Source organism: Streptopelia decaocto (assembly GCF_964273445.1).
Source record: "Streptopelia decaocto genome assembly, chromosome: 7".
In the NCBI taxonomy this organism is placed as follows: Eukaryota; Metazoa; Chordata; class Aves; order Columbiformes; family Columbidae; genus Streptopelia; species Streptopelia decaocto.
The window spans coordinates 7,690,065-7,711,732 of record NC_138661.1 but is presented as its reverse complement, the minus strand read 5'-3'; the positions used below and the strand labels follow the sequence as shown (position 1 = coordinate 7,711,732).

At 39.2% G+C, this 21,668-nt stretch overlaps 1 protein-coding gene across 1 annotated transcript; it reads left to right on the top strand.

Annotated features, from left to right (window-relative positions):
- The first annotated feature begins 756 nt into the window (after positions 1 to 756).
- Positions 757 to 20,949, top strand: SGPP1 (sphingosine-1-phosphate phosphatase 1). Its single transcript, XM_082058889.1, has 3 exons — positions 757 to 2,301; positions 14,074 to 14,163; positions 16,794 to 20,949. Exons 1-3 carry the CDS (start codon positions 1,684 to 1,686, stop codon positions 17,343 to 17,345), a joined length of 1,260 nt encoding a protein of 419 aa, XP_081915015.1. The 5' UTR covers positions 757 to 1,683; the 3' UTR covers positions 17,346 to 20,949.
- Positions 20,950 to 21,668: the final 719 nt, after the last annotated feature.

The window sequence follows — 21,668 nt, the reverse complement described above, 5'->3', positions numbered from 1 at the left end:
AATAGCTATTCCTCCTAAAACGCTGTGTAGACTTGTATTGTATTCCTCCATTTCAACTTCTTATTATTTGGATTCCACATCTGATTTTTATTTTGGTTAGGATAGCCATTAAACTAACTACTGTGTTTCCATTAAAATAAGCCCTAGCATGATTTTTCAGAATTTTTGAGGATGCTCGAAATATAAGCCCTCCTCCAAAAATAATCCCTAGTTACAGTTCATAAAAGAGTCAATTTAAATAGTGTCTAGGCAGCTATACATGTAAAAAAGTAAAATTAATTGGCAACAGAATGCAGCAGGACAGATAGTGTTTGGAAAATTACGATGATGTTCCAGATGATGACATGACTGTATTTGAATAAATGTTGATTTTTGTTCATTAATATTGGTAAAGGTAGATTGTTGTACATGGAAAAAGGAAATAGAGTCACAAGAAATACATGATGGAATTCAGGGTTTGGAGTTATGATGATGTTCCAGAATGTGAAGACATGACTATATTTGAATAAATGTTGATTTTTTTGTTCAAGAATAAATGCCGATTGCTGTTAATGGAAAAATAAGACATCCCCCTTAACGCATATTTTGGAGCAAAAATTAATGTAACACCCTGTCTTATTTTTGGGGAAGCAGGGTAGTAATTCAGGTCATATTGCTCCTATAAATAAAAACGGTACAGAGCAACAGGTTTATCACTTGTTTAATCTCCTGATTTTAAGGGAAGATACAAATACTCTGGAGTATTAGCAAGCCACAGATCAGTTGGACAGGCAGGAGAATCAGAGCACATTGATGACCAAAGCTCGCAGTTCTAAAGCATTTCAGGATGAATACTAAAGCAACCGGGGCTTTCAAAGTACCTGATCGTAAATTTTCTGGTCTGGCAGAACTTTGAGGCTACTGCTGAGGCTGAGACCACTCACAGTCACTGCTTGAAATCAGCTTTCCCTCTCACGTTTACTCCAGCGGATTTAGCCTTCTGGGGTGGCTCTGGGCAGAAGATGAGGCAGGGGAGGGCAGGGGCCACCAGGCGCAGGCCCCAGGGGTGGTGGCTGAGGTGAGGTCGGCAGCACCCCACCCTAAGTCAGAACAAGGGCAAACAGCTCGCCGGGGCCGGGCTCGGGCCGGGCGAGAAGGAGCCTACGCGCCGCCGCTGCCCCCTGGCAGGCCCAGGACCGCCGTCCCCCCAGCACCCGCGGCCGCCTCCGCACCTCACGCTCGAGGTCGAGGCACGCCGCCCGCCGCCCCGCGCAACGCCAAGCCCTGATTGGTTCTCCACGCCAGTGGGGGCGGGACCTGCAAAGAGACGCGGCCAATCCGCAGCGCGGTAAGCTTTCCCGGGGGATCCCCGCCCGTGCGCGCGGGCGCTGTGCGCAGGCACGGCACGGCGGGGCGGGGACGGGACGGCGGAGGGCGCGTGCGCGCGTGAGGGAGCGAGCGCCGGGAGCCGGGCTGAGCGGAGCGGGACTGAGCTGAGCCGAGCGCGGCGGCGGCCCGAGCCGCGGGGAGCCGGGCGGTGTCCGTCGCTCCGCGACGCCTCACCCTCGAGCGGGTTTCTCCTCAGGAAGCGTTTCCCTTCGCCGCAGCGGGGACAGGAGCCCCCATCCCTTCCGCCGCCCCTCAGGCAAAGCCCCCTCAGCTCTCCGGGCAGCGCCTCGCCGCCCTCAGCCCGCCTCTCCTGCCATGGCTCTCTGCCGCCGCCTGGCCCGGCTGGCCGCTCACCTGCAGGACCCGCGGAAAGTGGCCGCCTTCCAGCGGCTCTGCGGGGTGGAGGGGCCTTCGGGCTGGGCCGACGCGGAGCAGCGAGCCAGGGGCCGGGGAGCGGTGGTTAACGGCGCCCCCCCGGGCGCGGAGCAGGCGGGCGGGCAGAGGCATCCTGCCGGGAACGGGACGGTGCCCGGCGGCGCGGGGTCCCCGCAGCGCTGGAGGAGGAGGCCGCGGCGCAACTCGCTCACGGAGGAGGACGGCAGCCAGGAGTTCACCACCCGCAGCCGCTTCCTCTACTATCTGTTCAGCCTGGGCACGGAGTTGGGCAACGAGCTCTTCTACATCCTCTTCTTCCCCTTCTGCATCTGGAACTTGGACGCCTGGCTGGGCCGGAGGCTGATCATCATCTGGGTGTGGGTGATGTACGTGGGGCAGTGCACCAAGGACGTGATCCGCTGGCCGCGGCCCGCCTCCCCGCCCGTGGTGAAACTGGAAGTGTTCTACAACTCGGAGTACAGCATGCCCTCCACCCACGCCATGTCGGGCACCGCCATCCCCCTGGCGCTCCTGCTGCTCAGCTACGGCCGCTGGCAGGTAACACTTCGCCGTGTGTTTTCCAGCCCCGGAGTGTCAGGCTATGACAGACTTGGTTTCTTTTGGGGGAGGAGAGAGAGGGGCTGAGTTTAGGTAAAATATGAAATCTGTGCCTTTTTTCCTTGCCACCCCCCATCCCTTTTAAAAAAAAAAAAAAAAAAAAAGTATTTTTTTATATGATCCAAAAGAGTGCTTAGGTAACAAGAGTTGCTTTAATCTGTCTTTTGAATGGAAATTCTGCTGACTTTGTGCGTGGATAGCTCAGCACACATTAAAAGTCCGCTTTATCATCCTGGGTTTTTTTTGTTTGTTTGTTTTTCCAATTTATTTCTTATACGGTGAATGCTTTGCACAAAGTTTGGATAGGAATCTGATGTTTTCACAGGCGTTTGGTTTTACTGACTGAGAATCTGGTGGAGAGCCAGGGACTTTTTGCTGATCCTTCTTTGCTTTGAGTCACTTTGCAGCTTTAGCTTTTTCTTTAACACTGTTTTTAGTTTCATTACCCACAAATTGGAAATTATTTCTCTTTTGAGGAGTACGTATCCTTTGAGATGGTTTTACAACTATGAATGTGGTAATAATTAGCAGGAACTGATAATCTCCGGTCGTTTCAGGACCTTCATTCAGCAAAATCTTAAAATCTGCCTATTGCTCTTTTGGGTCAATAGATTGAGTTAAAATAACACCGTTGATCATCTGGTTCATGCAAACTGTGGCATGTGCTTTGGAGTTTGCTATTGGCAGCATGGGCGACATAAGAACTCCAAGGAAAGTACAACACGTATTCAGCTCTCTAAATCACTGCACCAGTTTCAGCGGTAAATGAGGGAGAAGTCTTTCCCAGGCAAAAATATTCAGTATTGGGTTTTGTGGGCTGTGTGTGTAATGTTGAAGAAGTTATCCAGTAAGTCTACTCTCAAGTTGTTAATGTTTACAAATTCTTATTATAATACCTGCCTAATTTAAGCCAAATGTATGGCATCTTAGTAGGCTGAACTCTCTTTCTGGCTTTATGCAGGGGCTGAGCTCTTCCCAGTTAGTGTTAACAATCAGCAGTTGTTTGCTGTCACAGTGTGACACCGTGTGCCTCTATCTCAGCATATAGAATGGCTGCCCAAAAAGAAAGAGGTAGTTGAAGGTTAGAGATTGTATTTGGCCTCTTTTTTAATCAAAGTTTATATATCTACTTCTGAAGGTGATACAGCATGCCCAGAATAAAGCTATAAGGGATTCATATTCTTTTCTAGGAAAATGTGAAGTATCACTCTGCTGGAGTTGTACAGGCATCAGATAATGCCACGGTTTATGGGTGTTTGAAATAAATATTTGGAGTTCTGTCATTGAGATGCTTAAAGTTTTCGTTTTATATGACTGACTACAGTCTAAATATTTGATTATTACTTGTTAGATGTGTAAGGTTGATGTCAGTTGGAAGAATGAACTGGATTTCTGTTTCTTTGCATGTGAGGAACCTCATTTAGTAGTATCAGTCAATTAGCTTTGCACAGGCTGATGTCATGTGTACAGAGGAGAACCTGGCTTGATTGCTTTTATAGAAACAGCAAACTGACAATGTGTGAAATGGGGTTTTTTGCCAGTGAGCCAAGTTTGATTTCAGTTTGCCAATCCCAAAACTGTAGTATGTGAAATATCATGCTAATTGATTAAGCATATATATAATGAATGCATATCAAGAAATCCTAAACATGCAGCCTGTTATTAATTTAGAACCATGCTTAAGAAATGGAGAAGCAAAGAGTTTGAGTCTTGATTTTAATTCCTTTTTCCTATGAAATGAGTTTGACTAACAGACCTATCTGAAATCAACTTCTACCATTTCAAAATGTTATTTTAATAAAATAACCTTTCTAATTTTTAAATGATTTCCAAATATTAATCAAAGGCTAACCTGAGGCATGTTGCGTATCTTTTGATTCGCCTCTAAAGAGACTTAAGCTTTCATCTAATGCTTCTGTTCTATATATTTTACCAGTGTTGAAAGGAAATAGAATCTGTATGACAACTTTTTGTCCTGCTATACTGGAAATAGAGGGTGTTAAAAAAATCTGACCTCAGAACTTCTTTGAAAGCTATTAATTTTAAGGGAGCTTGTAAAAACTCTGATTTTTATTTAAATTGTACCTATTTATCAGTAGATACAGATGGTTTGATTTAAAGTCGTTGGCAAATGTTGGGGTACGGTCTTTCTATATATTTAGTATAAACAAGCATTACACAGACCCTGATCGTAATGAGTCTGCATCTCAGGGCTGTTTGTTCAGAAAAATCGTAGTACAGCAAGACTAAGTTTGAATTTAAGCAGACACAGCTACAGCTCTCTGTAGGGACTTCTGTTCTGGAATACAGGTGAATTTAATTGAGTTTGCCACTTTGAAGCTTATACTAAACCAAAGAAAGCCACTCTTGCTCGAAAGATGTTACTCCAGTGAGAAAGGAATCACTTTCCTGTATAATTTATTTGGAGTTTGCTTTCATTGGGCTATGACTTCCTCTATTGTGTAATAGTTCTTTTCTGTTAAACAAAGACGATCTGTGAGTCTTGCCCTCGAACAGCATAGAGAACAGAGCGAATCTGCACTTATTTTTCAAAGTATGGCCCAAATTGCCCCTTTAAAAAGAAAAAATTCTGAATTCAATTAAGTTTGCCTTTAACCTGTTGAATTAAGTTTGTTCTTTGCTATCAGCAGCCCTATTACAGTTTTTTTTCTTTCATGTAGTATTCAAAAGTATTTTTGTGTATATGTAGTAAAGCTAAAATATTTGCTTATAAACAAAATTGTTCAAGTAAATTGTTTTCAGAGGTGATGTATTTTTATTAAAGATGATTTTGGCAAATTTTCACAATTAGAGACTTTGGACATAGGGATTATTCAATGCAATCAACTTTCAGACAGAAACATCTAACTGTTCTGTCCATTGTAGAATATATTTTTTCATTTTCTCCTTGTGTTATGAAAGCTTGCCTGAAATTTTCTATTGCACTTGCATAATCTTTATGTATTTATTTATTATTGTTAAATTTCAGCAGGGAAAACCACTTCTTTCAAAGACACTTCAGTAACCTTGAATTATAAAGCTTGTGCCAAAGACTCATGAGAGTTTAGGAGTGTTGTAGATGTTAGTATTTTTCTGTCTGTCTTTGAAGGTCTGATACACTTGAAAGAGGAGGACAAACACTTAAAAGACAGTGAGATTATAGATCTTGATATAATGTATCACATCATATCCCATTATCACATTGGGGAAAAACTGTTTTCTTTTGAAATATTGGCAGTTTGAGCCAAGCTGGTGCTTATAGTGTCCTGAACAGGGAGGAAGAGATGATATGAACTACTGATTACCTACAAAATCTCCAAAAGCCTAAAGCTGAGACTACAGGGAAAAGTATTTTTTAATATTTTATTTGGTTACTTTGAACTGCTGATTTCAAATAGATATCAACACATATTTTATTAGAAACGGTGCTCGAGTTAGGGTGGTACCTGTATGTGTCATAACCCTACTGTTTTATTTTGAGGAGGGGGAAAAAAAATATCGGCCAGGGAGACAGAAAATAGGCTTTTCTCCCAGAGCTCCTCCAGGATGCAGCCTGACTCTGGCAGTACTGGTTAGGATTAGGAAGTGATGGGTTCACACTCCTTCCTGAGCTCTGCATTAATGAGCTGAGTCAGGAGCTGCTGACTGTCACTGCAGGGCAACGGAGCAATGGAGGGACTTTAAGTTGATATTCAGCAGGATCCCAGAGCCTTGATTGATGAGTAACTGGCCTCTGTAACTACATTAACCAACATGGGTTGAATGGGCTTATCTTCTGAAGCAGTTTAAATCACTAAATACGGCAGCATTATCCTCCCTATGTACTTGTCTGCCAATGTTTTATATGCAAATCCTGTCATCAGCAACTGTCTTTCCACCCCACTGATTATAATAGCAACCGTAATTAGCACTACTGCTAAACCTGCAGTGGAGTGCATCTATTTTGTAATGGCTTATTTGACTGACACACCTAAAAATATTTTTCAGTTTTGGTGCTGTACCATTCTTGATAGTACCAATTGTGTAAGAATGGCCCGTGGTTCTAGGTCAAACACCCTTCCTGAAGTCTTCCATCCACACCATCACTTTGATCAACTAAAGCTGATGAATCTAATCAAAAGAGATGGGTTTGACAGGATCTGTATTGGGATTTCAGAGAAAACTTGATTGTTCTATGATTCTGATTGACCAGTATGAAACATTACCTCCAGAATTGCCTGCCTTCTCTTTCATTTCAAAAGGCTAGCTTGTCTTAGATCCCCACTGGGAATGGGGAATAACTGGTTATCAAGGTTGGATGAATAGTCTAATCATGACACGACTATATTAAGAATTTTACAGAAAGTGAGCAAATCCTAGTTTTAAGTGTTTGTCCTTGTTGAAAAACTTGCACTATAAGTAAAATAAATGTAATTATAAAACTGGAAGCTACACATAGGTGGCAATCTCTTCTATACAAAGTCTGTGTGTAAGAGCAAGTACTGACTGCTTTCAGAAAGAGATGCCTCATCTCTCAGAGAAGTCTGAATGGGTTTTGGCTGAAATATCAAAGTTGTGAAGAAACTTACGCAAAGAGATGTGTGCTTGTAGAGTTGGTTTTCTTTCATGTGTTTCTTAAATAAAGTCTTCTGACATGAGAAGCGTTGCTGAAGGGCTAATCTGAAAGCCTAGAATTGCCCACACAATGAAGAGCTCTTGAGAAAGAGAGATGGGAATCTGGAGGGTCAGCACTGGCCTTGTCGTGTGTATTTGAGTTGTGAGGTGACCTTTGTGTTCCTTGTAAATACCTGTAGTTTATTTGAAAAGGAAGCTGGAAAACGTCTGTGGCCTGTTTGATTCAGGTGCTCGGTTTGAGAAGAGCTTAGCCAGTTCTTACAAATCTCATTGGGGAATCTCTGCCAAGGGTGTGCAGCAGCCTGTCCTGTCAAAATGGCATTAAATATATTTTTCAGTTTTGTGTAAGCAAATATTTAATATAAAGGATCTTGGGGGAATATGTAAGAACAAATCCTATACAGTTAGATGCAGAGTTTTTGATGACGAACGGATTCAAAGGAAATATTTCTGAAGCATTATTCTTTTCTTAGTGGACTGAACACATGTAAATCACTCCTTATACTTTCAAATAGGGTGTGGTGATTAAACCTGAGAAAACTTCAGTTTGCACAAAAACTATTTTTCAGGTGTTGGGGGCATAAGCTGAGCAAGCTGTAGGTGATTCTTGTTGGGCGCATTCAGAGAGGGATTTATTACTATTATTTGTAATGACTGCAAAAAAAAAGTAACAGGCTCTAGTTCCTATTGTAACTCTTTAATTTCTTTTCAAATGATATGTAGCGGAAAATTAAACCTTATCTTGGGATTTAAAGAAGGATTTCTCGTAATGATATGTAGCACTCAAATTTTTTATGCTTTTTGATGTTGAGGTTGGTCAGTGGAAGAAAGAAGGAAATAATTGATAAATGTAGCTTAAGCGGTGTTATTTACCACTTGGCCTCTTTGGAAAGGCAGGTTTTTGTCTGTTTAGTTTTCCTAAAATGACGCATAAGTGGTCTTTCCTTTTTAGTCACCCTATCCTCTTCTCCCTTCTGCTCCTTGCAGAAAGTCATTTGTATGCTGTGCTTTTCATACACATCTGGCCAAGCAGTGTCTCAGAGGTATTCCTGTAAACATCGATTATAGCTTTTCATATGACTATTGACAATACCTAGCCCAAATATCTTATTCAAAGCATGATGCTGCAAGTGCTGCTTGGATTCTTTCAGTGAATTCTGGCCCTAAATAATTGTCTCAAACTCAAGTTGAACTTCTGAGTTTTTGTGTGATTAAAAAAAGATCATTGAGTAATACTGTAGGACACTGAAAATACTAGGAAATCAGTTTGGATCCATTTGTGGATGCTGGAAATTTCTTTAGTGTAGAATATGCTTTAAAAAAGTAAATAAATGAGGAGGTAGAGTGTGTTTTAAGAATGTTCCATTATGAAGGAGAATTTTCTGACCTAGGTCAAAGCTTTTAGGACAGATTGTTTCCTTATGAGCATTTTTAAACAATAGTTATGTTATTAAGACTCTTGGCAAAATGTCAGATTGAGGGGAGGGAGGAGTATAGGCACTTGAGGGAAACATTTTCTTTGTGATCCAGTCAGAAGCTTGCAAGACAGTTTCGGAGGATGTAATTGAAAAAATGGGAAATTCCCATTAAAAATATAGGGCATCAAATTCCCAAAGACTTACTGGGAGTAGTTTCACTGCGATTTTCCAAGTGTCACCAATTTAATTCAGTTTAATTGATTAAAACTGATTCTGGATACGGGAATAAAATTGAGACCTGTGAGAGGATGAGTAGTCTACTCAATCAGCGTTATTCCTAGCTTTAACTTATTACGTGAATTCAAGAAATCAATTAACCTTTTCTTTTTTTTTTTTCCTAAATAACACGTTTGGTGAGCTGTCCCTTAGTCATATGCATCAAGACTGGGACACTTTTCTTAATGGATATGATGCCTTCAAAGAAACACATTCATTCAAATGTTTAAAAGCCATAATGTCAACAAAAGTATCTTTTTCATCTATATGTTGCATTTGTCTCTTCAATCTCTGCCTTGTCAATTCAATCTTCTTCCACTTCAGCTTCTAATACTGTGTTTGTACTACATGCTTATGCATATTATCAAAGTTTTATCCTGGCCTTCACAAAAATATTTGTGCAAGCTGGATATCAATGATTAGTATGGATATCAATGAATAGTATGAACATGGGGTACTTTTCTCAAGGTGAAAAATGCCAGGTTAACATTGGCTTTGAGTCAACATGTGATTTTGAAGTGCAGATTGGGTTCTATGTGACTGTCTTTATTTTTGTATAAAGTTAAGATTTTGAATTCACAACTTGTGGTTTTTAATTTAGAAAAAAAAAAAAAAAAGATATGCAGTTCAATAAATACACCTTACACTCAAAATCATTGGGGTGGCATGGTAGCTATGGAGGCATAATGAGTTTTTCAGGTTATACATATGATGATCTTAATTGATGGTGAGGAGGGACAGTTCAAGATGATTCTGTTTAAAACAGGCTGCTCCTAAATATCTGACTCTAAGTGATTCGGAGTGTGGTCAAGAATGAAGATATGGAAATTCTGTTATCAGAAAGAACAAGCTGAGAGAATGAAACCTGGTTTTTATGTTCACCTCTGCCAGCTGTGATCTCTGACCTTTCAGACCCTCATCTGTGAGGAGATAAGATGCCCGTCTGCCTTCTGATGCCTGAAGGAGCAAGAATAGCAATGAATTTGGGGAAGAGGGTGGAAGTGAACTTGTGATCTTGTGTCCTTTGTGCCTCTGTGGGTCTGATTTGGCATGCAAGAAGCTGTGGGACTAAAGCTGCTGGAATTCAGCAGTCTTGATTATCTATCTTTCATTTAAGTACAGACTGTCAGTGTGTCTGTATACAACTATTTAGAAAAGATCTGAAAGTTTATAACTCACAGGTAATTAATAACTGGTAAATTTCAAATTTGTGAATGCAATATTTTCCAAAATAAAAGCAAACAAAAATAATGAGTGCTTATGGCTTTCTTCTGTGAAAGCCTGAGATTAGTTTATATTAAAGTTTTCGCATTAATCTTTCATAAAATGTGCCTATTTCAAGTAGAAAACATAGTGAAAGCTGTTTGTTAGTTGCTTTGTTTGTTTGTGGTTTTTGTTTGGTCTGTGGTTTTTGTTGTTTTTTTTTGTTTGAAGATTCATTTGCAATCAGAAAGGAAGTTTTGTGAAATCCACTATTATTGTAAAGCAGGGCTGATAACAAATTTTCATAGTCTTAGGGCACTATACTGATATTATAGAAGATGTTTTGGTGTTCAAGGAGGTTTTGTCTGCCTAAGCAGTGGGAGGTTACGGATACTTACAGCCACAGTATTACCACTGTATATATGCAAAATATTAATACATACAGGCATTTAGAAAATGCCCGCTAGTGCCTCCATATTGCATCATTTTCAGACAATAATTTAGAATTAAATTTGTGGCATCAGCTTTTATTTTTTGTATAAGGATCAAGGTGATGTCCTCTGGTGTTGTAACTTGGCATGCTGCTGAGCCATCTTCCTGCTGAGCTACAAGGTGTGTGGGAGTGAGTTCAGTCACCTGGGACTGTGGGAGGGCTTAGTCACCTTGTACACTTATACTGACATGTAAGGACATAATAAGTGGTTGCTTTATCACCTCAAGGCAGATTTAAAGCAAGTGCTACCAGTTGGGTGTTCTAGGAATTCTCGAACCCAGTGGCTGCTTTTGAAAGGTATGAGTGAAAACGGGAAAGGGGGCGGAAGGATATTGTGCTTTATTTGTGTTGAAGTAGGGGGGTTGTTCTGCTTGATTTCTGCTACAGTCTAAGGAGGCCAGTGAATTATGAGTCCCAGAGGGTACCTGCAGCCTTACGATGCTCTGCGGGTGGATACTGCCGTTGTGCAAAAAAAATCAGATTGGTTACGTGGGCAGTGCAGGGAGGTATGGATGTAACATGGGAAGGAACCAGGACAGATAAATGGTAAAACCTTCTTTATATCAAATTTTATTTCCTGTATTTTACATAAAGATGTGTTTATCTGAACTGATAGTTACTTTACTGACTGATAAGTAGGCTTCAAATATAAACTGACAGTTGTCTAAGTGTACTGATTACATATTGGGATCATAAAGGAGAATGGTTTGGATGGGAACTAATCACAGAAATCAGTTTAACTGTTGTGTTGTGGAATATTATTCCAGGGGAAATGAAAATAATTGTTTCAATCTTCCACTTTTTTATAGTGGATTAAATACAATACAACTAGGTATACTTTGTGAGTAAGCTCTCTTGGGTGTAAAGAAACTGGGTTTAGCACTTCTGTGATTATTATTATCATGCATTAAAAATACCATAAATCAGCTTCCTAATACTGCAGACACGTTTGTGGACAGGTCATGCTAAAGCTATTCAGTAAGAATAATTTGTCTGGGTTTAAGTTAAAAATTCTTCATTACTTTAAGAATATATGAATCAGGGTTAAATGTATGATTGGCTTTTTATTTGAGACACAACAGGGAAGTGTTTGGGCTCTTGGATACAGATGCTTTGCTACAGAGGAGCTAAACTAGCCAGTGTTTTCAAATGTTTTAATGGGTGTTTATTCTCAATACTACGAAAAGCAGAGTGAGATATGACAGAACCAGATATTGTTTACAAAATTTTCTTCAAAGTTGAAGTTTCTCTAATAGTTTTATTTTTCCCCAAACACTATTCCCTTAAGAGTTCCTGAGAGCAAGAATTTCATTTCCAGAATTTATCCTACTCTTCCTGCTGTTTACAATGACCCGCCCAGGACTCTTAAAACACAACTCCTCACATACACCTTTTCTGTCGTACTCCTGGTTCTTTTGGCCTTGCTTTTCAGCTGCTCCAACTTCTTCTCCCTCCCAATCCCCACTTCTTACCCACAGTATCCTTAACTGCAGAGCCTGGCATTTTGGTATCTTCCTGCTAAAACTCCAGCTTCTGTTTCTGTCAGGTATTGCAGAAATGCAGGAAAAGTCTTTATTTATTAAAGAAAAGCCTTACTTTGACCGGAGCCTGGAAGCACAAAAGATGTGTGCCAGGAAACAAGAATGGACGTATGGTATTGAGTCATGGGCAAAATCATTTGAGACTTTTGACACACGCGTGAACACACACGAGCACATTCTGCCACCCAGTAATTGTGATGCTATTAGATTTTCTGGTCGAGAGGTTTGCATAGCAAATCTTTCCTCGCTAGTCTCTGACAAACAAGAAGTCTATCTTCCCAGACTTACATCTTGCAGAGTATGTAAAGAAGTGCTAGAAGCTACTCTTCAGAGAATATCAGGTATACCTGTCCCTGTATACACAGCATTTCTGCTTGGGTCACCCTCTGGGGAATAGTGGAGCAGCAATGGGCAGGGAGACTGTGGCTTGAGTGTCTTCTGGTGCAAGTGGCGTTGCTTTTACCTTCAGATCAATGGAAATGATGGTAGAGGCACAATGGGGGTGAGTGATGGGGCTGCACTTGTGTTCTGGGGGTATAACGTGGGGTGCAAGGATTGTTTTTGTGGCTGCTGTAACAATGTCAGCATCCGATAGCTCTGCAGTCGTGTCTTGAGTATGACCTAGTTACTGGTGTATTGCCCATTATTACCGTAATTCTGAAAGGCATCAAACTGAATTTGTTCCGTCATAATTTCATTTAGAAATGAATAATTAAGTACATAATTTTGTTTAGGTACAATTTATAGATGAATGCAGTAGAAGCAAAGACAAATATTGCTAAAGGAATTAGAGTTTAAATTAGATATAACACAACTGTGAGCTAGGCATTTAGAATTGATTTTAACATGAAATCTGTTTCTTATGTAAAACATAAGCTTCCTGATTTTCTATTAGAGAAAATTATTTGAGGTTTGTCATGTTAACATGGTCCTGGAGCTGAGAATTCAAAGAATGTTGGAATAATGCAGAAGACCTTCCACTGAAAGACTGATTTGGAAGCTTGTCAATCTGTTAAGTGGCCTTCACTTAGGACATTTAACTTTCTCCAATCAGATTAAAGATACTTTCTCTGATTTGTTGGATATTGTACCTATATAAGGAACAAGGGAAAAGGCAGAAAAACTGCCTGTAATCCTTAGTTTTTATTCTGGGATTCAAGTACATCTAGACTGCCTGTTTATATTGAAAATGTTTATCATTGCCTTCATGTAGGAAGTGAAGCAATTTTGGAAACACGCCATTTTGTCTTGTGACTGCTTCTTTTATAGAATAATTATTTTTAATACTGAAAAAAGGAAGCAGTGTCCTGCCTTGTACAACATTTTGCAATATTGTAGTGGGGAAAGTGTTTCTTACTGTGCTGCAAGATGTGAATTAGCATACTTGCATTTGAAAGCTATAAAAGTTGCACATGCTGATATGTGCTTATTAAAACAAAGTATTATGTTTGCTCCTGGTAAACAGTCCTTATTAATAAAGGATCTACTAGAAGATGGAAGTAATTGGAAACAATTCTTTCATGTTTTTGTTTAATAAGCATGGATTGTTAGAGAAAATTTATATGAGTTTGTAGGGAACAAAAAAGATTACTATTTTAGGAGCGTCATACTGGTACTCAGATTGAGTCAAGGATTGCAGAAACTTGAAAACAGTGTGTAAGGAATTGAATTGATTTGTAAATAATTGTGAGTTATTCCTTTTCAGGAGAAAGGTGAAGCTTCTAGATTCTGCCTGGATAATTGTAAACTATCCTAGCATATTCTGTAGCTGCTTAACCCAGTGTAAACTGTTCCACAAGGCTTGTCTCTGCCCATATTGCCAATTTAGGATATCATAACATGGCAAGACTTAACTGCTGCAGAGTTCTACTGACTTTTTATGGTTTTGTCTGAAAAGATATGACGAATGCCCTGAAATTCACATATCCTGAATGTAAAGGAAGAAGACAAGGGAATAGTTGAAAAAGTTTGACTTAATAATATTTTGATTTTATGAAAAGTGGACTTACTTGAGGTGGTCTAATAGGCTTGGGTAGGCTAGGGCAAGGAAAATGTTAAGCATAAGCAGCATTAATTGGAATTAATTGTAGAATTCTTATAAAGTGATTTTTTTGTTTGTTTGTTTTCCAAATTCTAATACCATCTCTCCATCTTTTTCCCCTACCAGTATCCCCTTATGTTTGGACTGATCCTTGCATTCTGCTGGTGTTCTTTGGTTTGCTGTAGTCGAATTTATATGGGAATGCATTCAATTTTGGTAAGAAAATATTCCTACTAAACTTTTAAATGATGCTCTGATTTCATACACTTCCATCACACTTAAGTTTTTACAGTGCATTAATTGTATATAGATTTTTTTTTTTTTAATTTCTTGTAGGAACAGGATATGTATATTTCTTCAGCAGAGAAATTGATACAATAGCCAAAAGTGGATGTTAATCTTCTGTTAATTTATATTCTTCTTTCACAAACACAGCCCACAGTTGAGATTTAGCTGATGTTTAATAGCAGTTTTAGTGCAGAAATTGATGACTGCACTAAGGTGTAGAGTAACTTTTCTTCTATGGAGTAGAAATAATTTTGCAGGATGAGAGAGTGGCTGTTAATGTCCAGTTGGGTTCCATGTCAGCTACTCAAAGCACCTGCATTTTGGAGTGCCATGCTAAATGCCAGGGTTTCACTTACCAAAGTTTATAAAGAACCAAATAACAAAGTTGTCATCCTTGAAAACCAGATTTTTTTACTAAAAAGGATTAAGAAAAAAAATCAAACACAAATGCATGCAGTGTAAAAATGGGAAAACAAGAACACTACAAAATGGTAACCGGAATGTAAGACCACAAATAAAGATGGCTAAAGAGGTTTTTGAGGATCACTTCTTCAAGAAAAACTGATAGACAGAAACCAGCAAGCCTGGAAGTGAATAGCACAGCTGGTAGACGAGCACAGTCTAAAAGGAGCATGTGAAAATAAGGCAGCTCAGACAAGCTGAATGACACGTTTGCATCAGTGATATGGTGGCTTCCCAAATCAGAGCCGCTTGTGTGGAGGACGATGGGATGAACTCATATTTCAGCTGATAGGTAACGTCGTAGAACGAAGTCACACATCAAATAGCAATGCAACAAGGTTCTTCAGCATTTTCCTATCTGAATTCTCCATAGTTTTTGAGGGAATACAATTAACCATGTGTTAACCTGTAATAGAAATCAACCTTGGTGCCTAACATGGGAGCAGGTAGGGTGGCAAATAGCAAAAGGTTGTATTGGTTGCTTCTGAAATAAGCAAGTTTGACTTTCATATCAGGCAATTGTATTAGAGCTTTTATCAAGCATTCAATTAGTGGAAGTGAATAAAAATGATTCATTGAAGGTGGAGCAATACAAATACTGCTGACAAAAGTCCCACCTCCTGGCTTATACGGAAAAATTGATAAGTACGCGAATGAAGGTGATCTGGTTTCTAGTGCTTGGATTTCTAGAAAGCTTTCAAGAAATTCCCTCTCAACAACTAAAGGTGACTAAAGCTTCAGATAATTCTGTGCAACTGAGTGAAAAATCAACGGTAACTGAAATTTAGTGATAAATATAAAAATAATTAAAAGTAACCTTTTAAGAAAAGACATTTTTAAAACAATAACACTGAAAACCAAATATGATGCCACAGAAGTTACCCTTCCTCTCCTTTAGGAGTTGGAAACAGTTCTGCATCCTTGCAGTGTTGTTAATTCCAAAGCTGAAGTGGAAAGACTCGACCTTGTTAATGTTTATAAATATGTAAAGGGTCAGTGTCAGGAGGATGGAGCCAGGCTTTTCTCTGTGACAACCAATGATAGGACAAGGGGCAACGGGTACACACTGGAACACAGGAGGTTCCACTTAAATATGAGAAGAAACTTCTTCACAGTGAGGGTGACAGAGCACTGGCCCAGGCTGCCCAGGGAGGTTGTGGAGTCTCCTTCTCTGCAGACATTCCAACCCGCCTGGACACCTTCCTGTGTAACCTCATCTGGGTGTTCCTGCTCCATGGGGGGATTGGACGGGATGCTCTTTTGAGGTCCCTTCCAATCCCCAACATTCCGTGATTCTGTGACTAAGCTGCTCTAAGGCTGAGCTGCAGCAGTCCTCACGCTGCCGCTGCCAGTGTGAGCACGTGTTGGCACCCGCGCGCTTGGATCTGCTGTTGAGCTGTTCCAGCAGACTAAGCTGGCAGAACTGAATTAGCCAGGCCAGCTTTGTGCTGACTGTAGGCTGGAATGCCCTGGTTCTGGACATGGACTGTTGTTGCCAGCCGGTACAATCACAGAAGAATCATAGATTATTTTGGGGTGGAAGGGACCTTCAAAGCTCATCCAGTGCCACCCCTGCCATGAGCAGGGACATCTTCACCCAGATCAGGTTGCTCAGAGCCCCGTCCAGTCTGGCCTGGGATGTCTCCAGGGATGGGGCATCCAGCACCTCTCTGGGCAACCTGGGCCAGTGCTTCAGCACCCTCAGTGTAAAAAAGTCTTCCTTATATCTAGTCTGAATGTACCCTCTTGTAGTTTAATACCATTACCCCTTGACCTATCGCAACAGGCCCTGTTAAAAAGTCTGTAGATCTACAATTTTGTTTGATCACAGATCATTTGATCATAATTTCATTTGTGATCATGACTATTCTAGATCTGATTATGATGCAGGTGTCCCGTTAATAGGGGATCAAATGCAATTCCTTACTTTAACATAATAAAGATTTAATATTGTATAGTAAATGAGAAAATATGTTAATCCACAAGTCTCTTTTAGCAACAGAGCAACTAGGCTTGTCTGCATGCTAATGTAACTTAAATTATTTTTTAAAATAGTTATTACACTGAAATCGTATCTTTCTCTCTCTCTTCAACAGGATGTTATTGCTGGATTTCTGTATGCTATTCTTATACTGGTTGTCTTCCATCCCGTTGTGGACGAGATTGATAACTTCAACTTAACTTACAAATATGCACCCTTAATTATCATAAGTCTCCATTTGGCCCTGGGCATCTTCTCTTTTACTCTGGACACCTGGAGCACATCCCGAGGAGACACAGCTCAGATTCTGGGCTGTGGTGCTGGAGTAGCCTGTGGCTCTCACGTTAACTACATGATAGGTCTGCAGCTTGATCCTCCTCCTGAAACCTTACCGTTATCTCTTTCCTCTCTCACTGTGACTGTGTTTGGAAAAGCCATATTGCGGTTGTTGATTGGAGTAATAGTTCTGTTGTTAACAAAAGTAGCCATGAAAAAAGCCACTATTCCACTGGCATGTAAGATATTTTGCATACCACATGACGATGTTCGGAAAGCAAGACAACGCATGGAAGTTGAGCTTCCCTATCGCTATATTACCTATGGAATGGTAGGGTTCTCCCTCATGTTTATTGTTCCTTGCCTTTTCCATTTTATTGGTCTCTCTTGATGCAGTTGTATAATTTTAAATAGGAAGAGGAGAGCTAGTTGCTTTTTGACGAGGTGCACTAGTTTGCTAAGGAAAGGCCAGTGAGCTTGGCTTTAGCAGGGACTTCACTTTAACAGCAATATGTAGCAGGCAAAGCATTTAAAGAACTTCGCACATCTTTGGGGATGGTATGGGGCCAGAAGTCAAATATCAGTCCATGAGAAGTGCTGAGCTCTATAAATGCCATGTCTGGACTTACTGCTGTAACAAAGTCTGTGTGTATGTGAGATGCAATGAATGTATCTGGAATGTCTGTCATACTGCACCTCTCTACACTGATATTTTAACAAGTATGTCTGACAGCTCATCAGAAACCTCTATTCATGATCTGTTTGCCATTTCATAGTAATTTTTTCAATTTGTTGGACCATAGACTGCTAAATTTGCTTTCCTCTTATTTTCCAAAGCCCTGCTTCAAGATGTTTCAGCTAATAGGCATTTCTAACGGACCAAACTATGTTGAATTTTTCTAAAGAACAAACAGAATCCTTTTTCTTTAGTCCCCTCTACCGGATTGGCATTGGTAGATATCACTAGAGTATATATGATTCAGGTACTGTATTTTATGGTTTAATAACTGTGCCTTTCTGTTGCTAAATTAAGAAATGCCATATATACTGTGATGTAAAAATGCCTGATTTATTTAAAATACTACATAGTTAGGCAGATATTTTTAAATGTTAGATTGTCCACATTGCTGGCATGGTTCTAGTTAATGGGAATATTCAGTTTAGCCTGATCAAAATTGCATAAGTGAAATGACCCAAGAATCACATCCTTTAGCTCAAGATGTGGTAAATGGACAAGAATCCCTTTTGTATGTATTTTTAATGTGTATTGTAAGTAACTGGAAGAGGATCTATTTTTCTGGAGATTGTTTATACAGTGGACAGATATTCAAAATTAATTACCTAAACATATAAACAATAAAACTACCCCATTCTGCAAAGAAATGGGCCTGATTTATTATTCCAAGCTAATTTAGAAAGACCATTGGTTTTAAGTATTGGTTAGAAAATATAATACTTATTCTGGGAAAAATATATGTATTTTTATGCATTAACATGCTATATTTAAAGGTGATAATCGCTTTTACCCTATTTAGATAGCTAGAAGACAGTATAATAATAATTAGATTTTTAATCACTCTGATGGGCAGGTGGTGAGCAGTCAGGACAGTACAGTCAATGCATAAATGATTTGTGCGTATCTAAATTTTACTGAATTATTATGCACTTTTCAGCTTTTCATGATCCTTTTTCCAGTGATGAGTAGAATATGACCCTTGAACTGTAATTTCATGTGCCCTTCTTGTCTTTCATTTTGTGTGTGTTAATGTGTTGCCCAATCTGTTCTTCCCACGTCAAAAACTGTCATATTGCAGCAAAAACTGTCTTATTGTTCAGCCAGACATGAATTATTCAGTTTGGTATTGTACATTTTTTTCCAGAAAAACATAGTTTGGTTGGGAAGTACAGTGGTTAGATAGAATACAAAACTTACGGGTTTGTAAACAATATTTGGAGTTGGAAGGTTTTTGTATTGGAGTTTATATCTCCAAACTGGTAATATGTAAATTAACAAAATTAACTTTGTGTCTCTTTCCTCAAAGCAGTGGAAGTTGTGGTACCCTGGCATTAGGTGATGTGAAAAGTGAACTTTTCTGATGCATTTCTTCAGTGCATTCAGAACGCACTGCTATGAATGTATTCAAACTGATGTATTCAGAATTGCTAGTGTGTTAAACAACTATAGAAAAGACCTTACTTAGGAGAAAATGGTTACCTTGTTTCAGTGCACATTTCTGGATTTATTTTTAAAAATCTGTTCTTCTCTTGCAGTTTTCATGCTGAATGTGCAGTAAAAAGGTAAATTGATGTGCAAGGTTTTGAGGGAGGGATTTCCACTGGTTTGGCTTTGCACACCTAAGGTCATAAATAAATAGCTGGGGGGAATGTACACAACATGCCTTACACTTAAAGCCTAAGCCAGTGAGGTAGTTCCAATTATATTAAATTAGTCTGAGGACTGGTGAAAATAATAGGATAACTTCCTGTGAAATTTAGGGCATATTCTCCTTAAACATCCTGGCTTTACAGCTTGTAGCAAGAACGTTTAAATTCTAGCACAGAAGGGACAAGGTGAGCAAAACTAATTTTTTAAGGTACGTATTTGACTTCTAGGAACTGCAAGTTTACAGCCTCAGAGTAGTTTTAAAGCTGCCTTTTCTAGCTGTGCTTGCTCTGTTTTGCTTATAATGGAGAAGAAAAATTACTGTGGAAGATCTAGAATGGGTGAAAAAAATCATATGCAGGTAGGGCTTTCAATAGGCTAAGGATAATTGCACTGTAGTTTATTCTATTGTTACTCATAAATATATATTTTCTATTTTTATACATCACATTGGGTAACTTCAAAATGTCGTGTTCCATAGATCACATAGTCTAGTACACAGGAAAATGTGTATCAGAGTGTTTATATAGCACCTTTACAACCCTGTCTCTAAGACTGTGGCTGCTTCACTGAAGTTTACATGGAAAAAGTTTTACTAGTCTGTTTTCATGTTTTATAAGGGCCTAGGCTCAATAGGGCAGTTTAGCACAATATATCATGCAATATGAATACTGCTATGGAATAAACAATAGCAGACATGCAAAAATTTAAAAATCCAACTTAAATATGTGTATTTTAGTATATTTTTTTTTTTGTTTAATAATAAGTTAAGATTCCTTCCAATCAGGCATAACAAAACAGCAGGTAAACTGGAGCACTTTCTTTGCCCTAAGCTATTCCTAGAGTTGAACATGAAAAACGTTTCTAGTATGAGCATCAGCTGGTACCAAATTACTTATAAGTAAATTTAACATAGCTTTAAAAGGTAGTTAAATGTCTTTTCAGAAGGACAACACAATTGAAACCTTTCATGCAGTGGTGCAAAACCACATTCATATGGCAGCGCTAATGAACTTTCTCAGTTCCAGTTTGTATAGTCCCGAAAAGAGAAATACTAGTTTATAGAAGCAGATCTAGATGCACATGTATTACAAAAAGCTACGAGTTAAATTTGTCTTATTTGATTACTGTATGAAATAAAACCTGAAACTAACTGTCACGTAGAGTAGAATTTGGCACGAAATTCTGTTTTCCAAGAGGCTGAAGAGACTCGAATTAGTCTTAGACTGCCTTAAACATAGCAGCAGGATTTGTTGCTGACCTGGCCCTCAAGCAGGGCTGACATTTTTATTGTATCTTGGGTAAATTTTAGGATTTACTATTTAAAAAAAATAAAATAAAATAAAGGTTTCATGTTTATAAAAGAGCTGTTACTTTTGCTTCCTATACTATGAAGTGGGGTTGAAGCATCTTTGTCCTGTGCGATCACCAATAAAGCTCTTCAGCCTCTGATCACATTTGCCTTACCACGCACATTGCAAATGGGGGGAGGTGGCGAAGTTATTTTAAGACAAATTGGCAAACCAAAGGGAGCTGTATTTTTTTTAATTTACTTCTTAAGTTTATGTACAGCTTTTCTCCTTAAAAAAAAAAAAAAAAAGACAAAAAAGAAGTGTTTCTCTTAAAATGTGATGTGTGGTGTTTGTGGTATTTGTGTGGGGGGGTTGTTTTTTGTTGTAGTTTTTTGTTTGGTTTCTTTTTTTTTTTTTTTACCAGAACAGTGTTATATTGTCTGGATTTTAAAAGCTATTACATTTTCCGTTGCTACTAGTTTTGATTTCTGATTTCGGGCGTTTTTTTACTCCATTTCTTGCTTATTTCCCAGGGAGTGTCCTGAACTTTTTGTAAGCAATTGCTACTTAGGCGAAGATTGTAATTTTGAACTTGTAAATACTTAAGGGCTGTTAATAGCAGTTAGCTGCTCGAATACATGAAAACAAACCTTGCATGCTGTAAGTAAATACATCTGTTGTGCGAAAAATTGTTTCAGTATTTGCTTTCTCAATATAAAATTGTGATTATTTTTTTTTTTACCCCACACAATACATGAGATATTTAATAATTCAGTGGTATAAAGGGGCATTGCTGTCTAGCTCCTGTTAATTTTACTGGAGTTCTGCACCAGTTCCTTCTGTATCATATTGAAAGTGAACCCTGAAGGTCATGTCCATGCTCGGACCTGCATCCGAGCAGTGGCTGTGAAAGGCCTCACCTTTTGAGATCTGCGATTGTTCTATTTAAAATCGTACTTAGCTCAGTTTTTACAAGATTTTTTTGCAAGGGCTTAACTGGGAAGCTGTTTCTCAGCAGCTGGAACTGGCTGTACGTTTG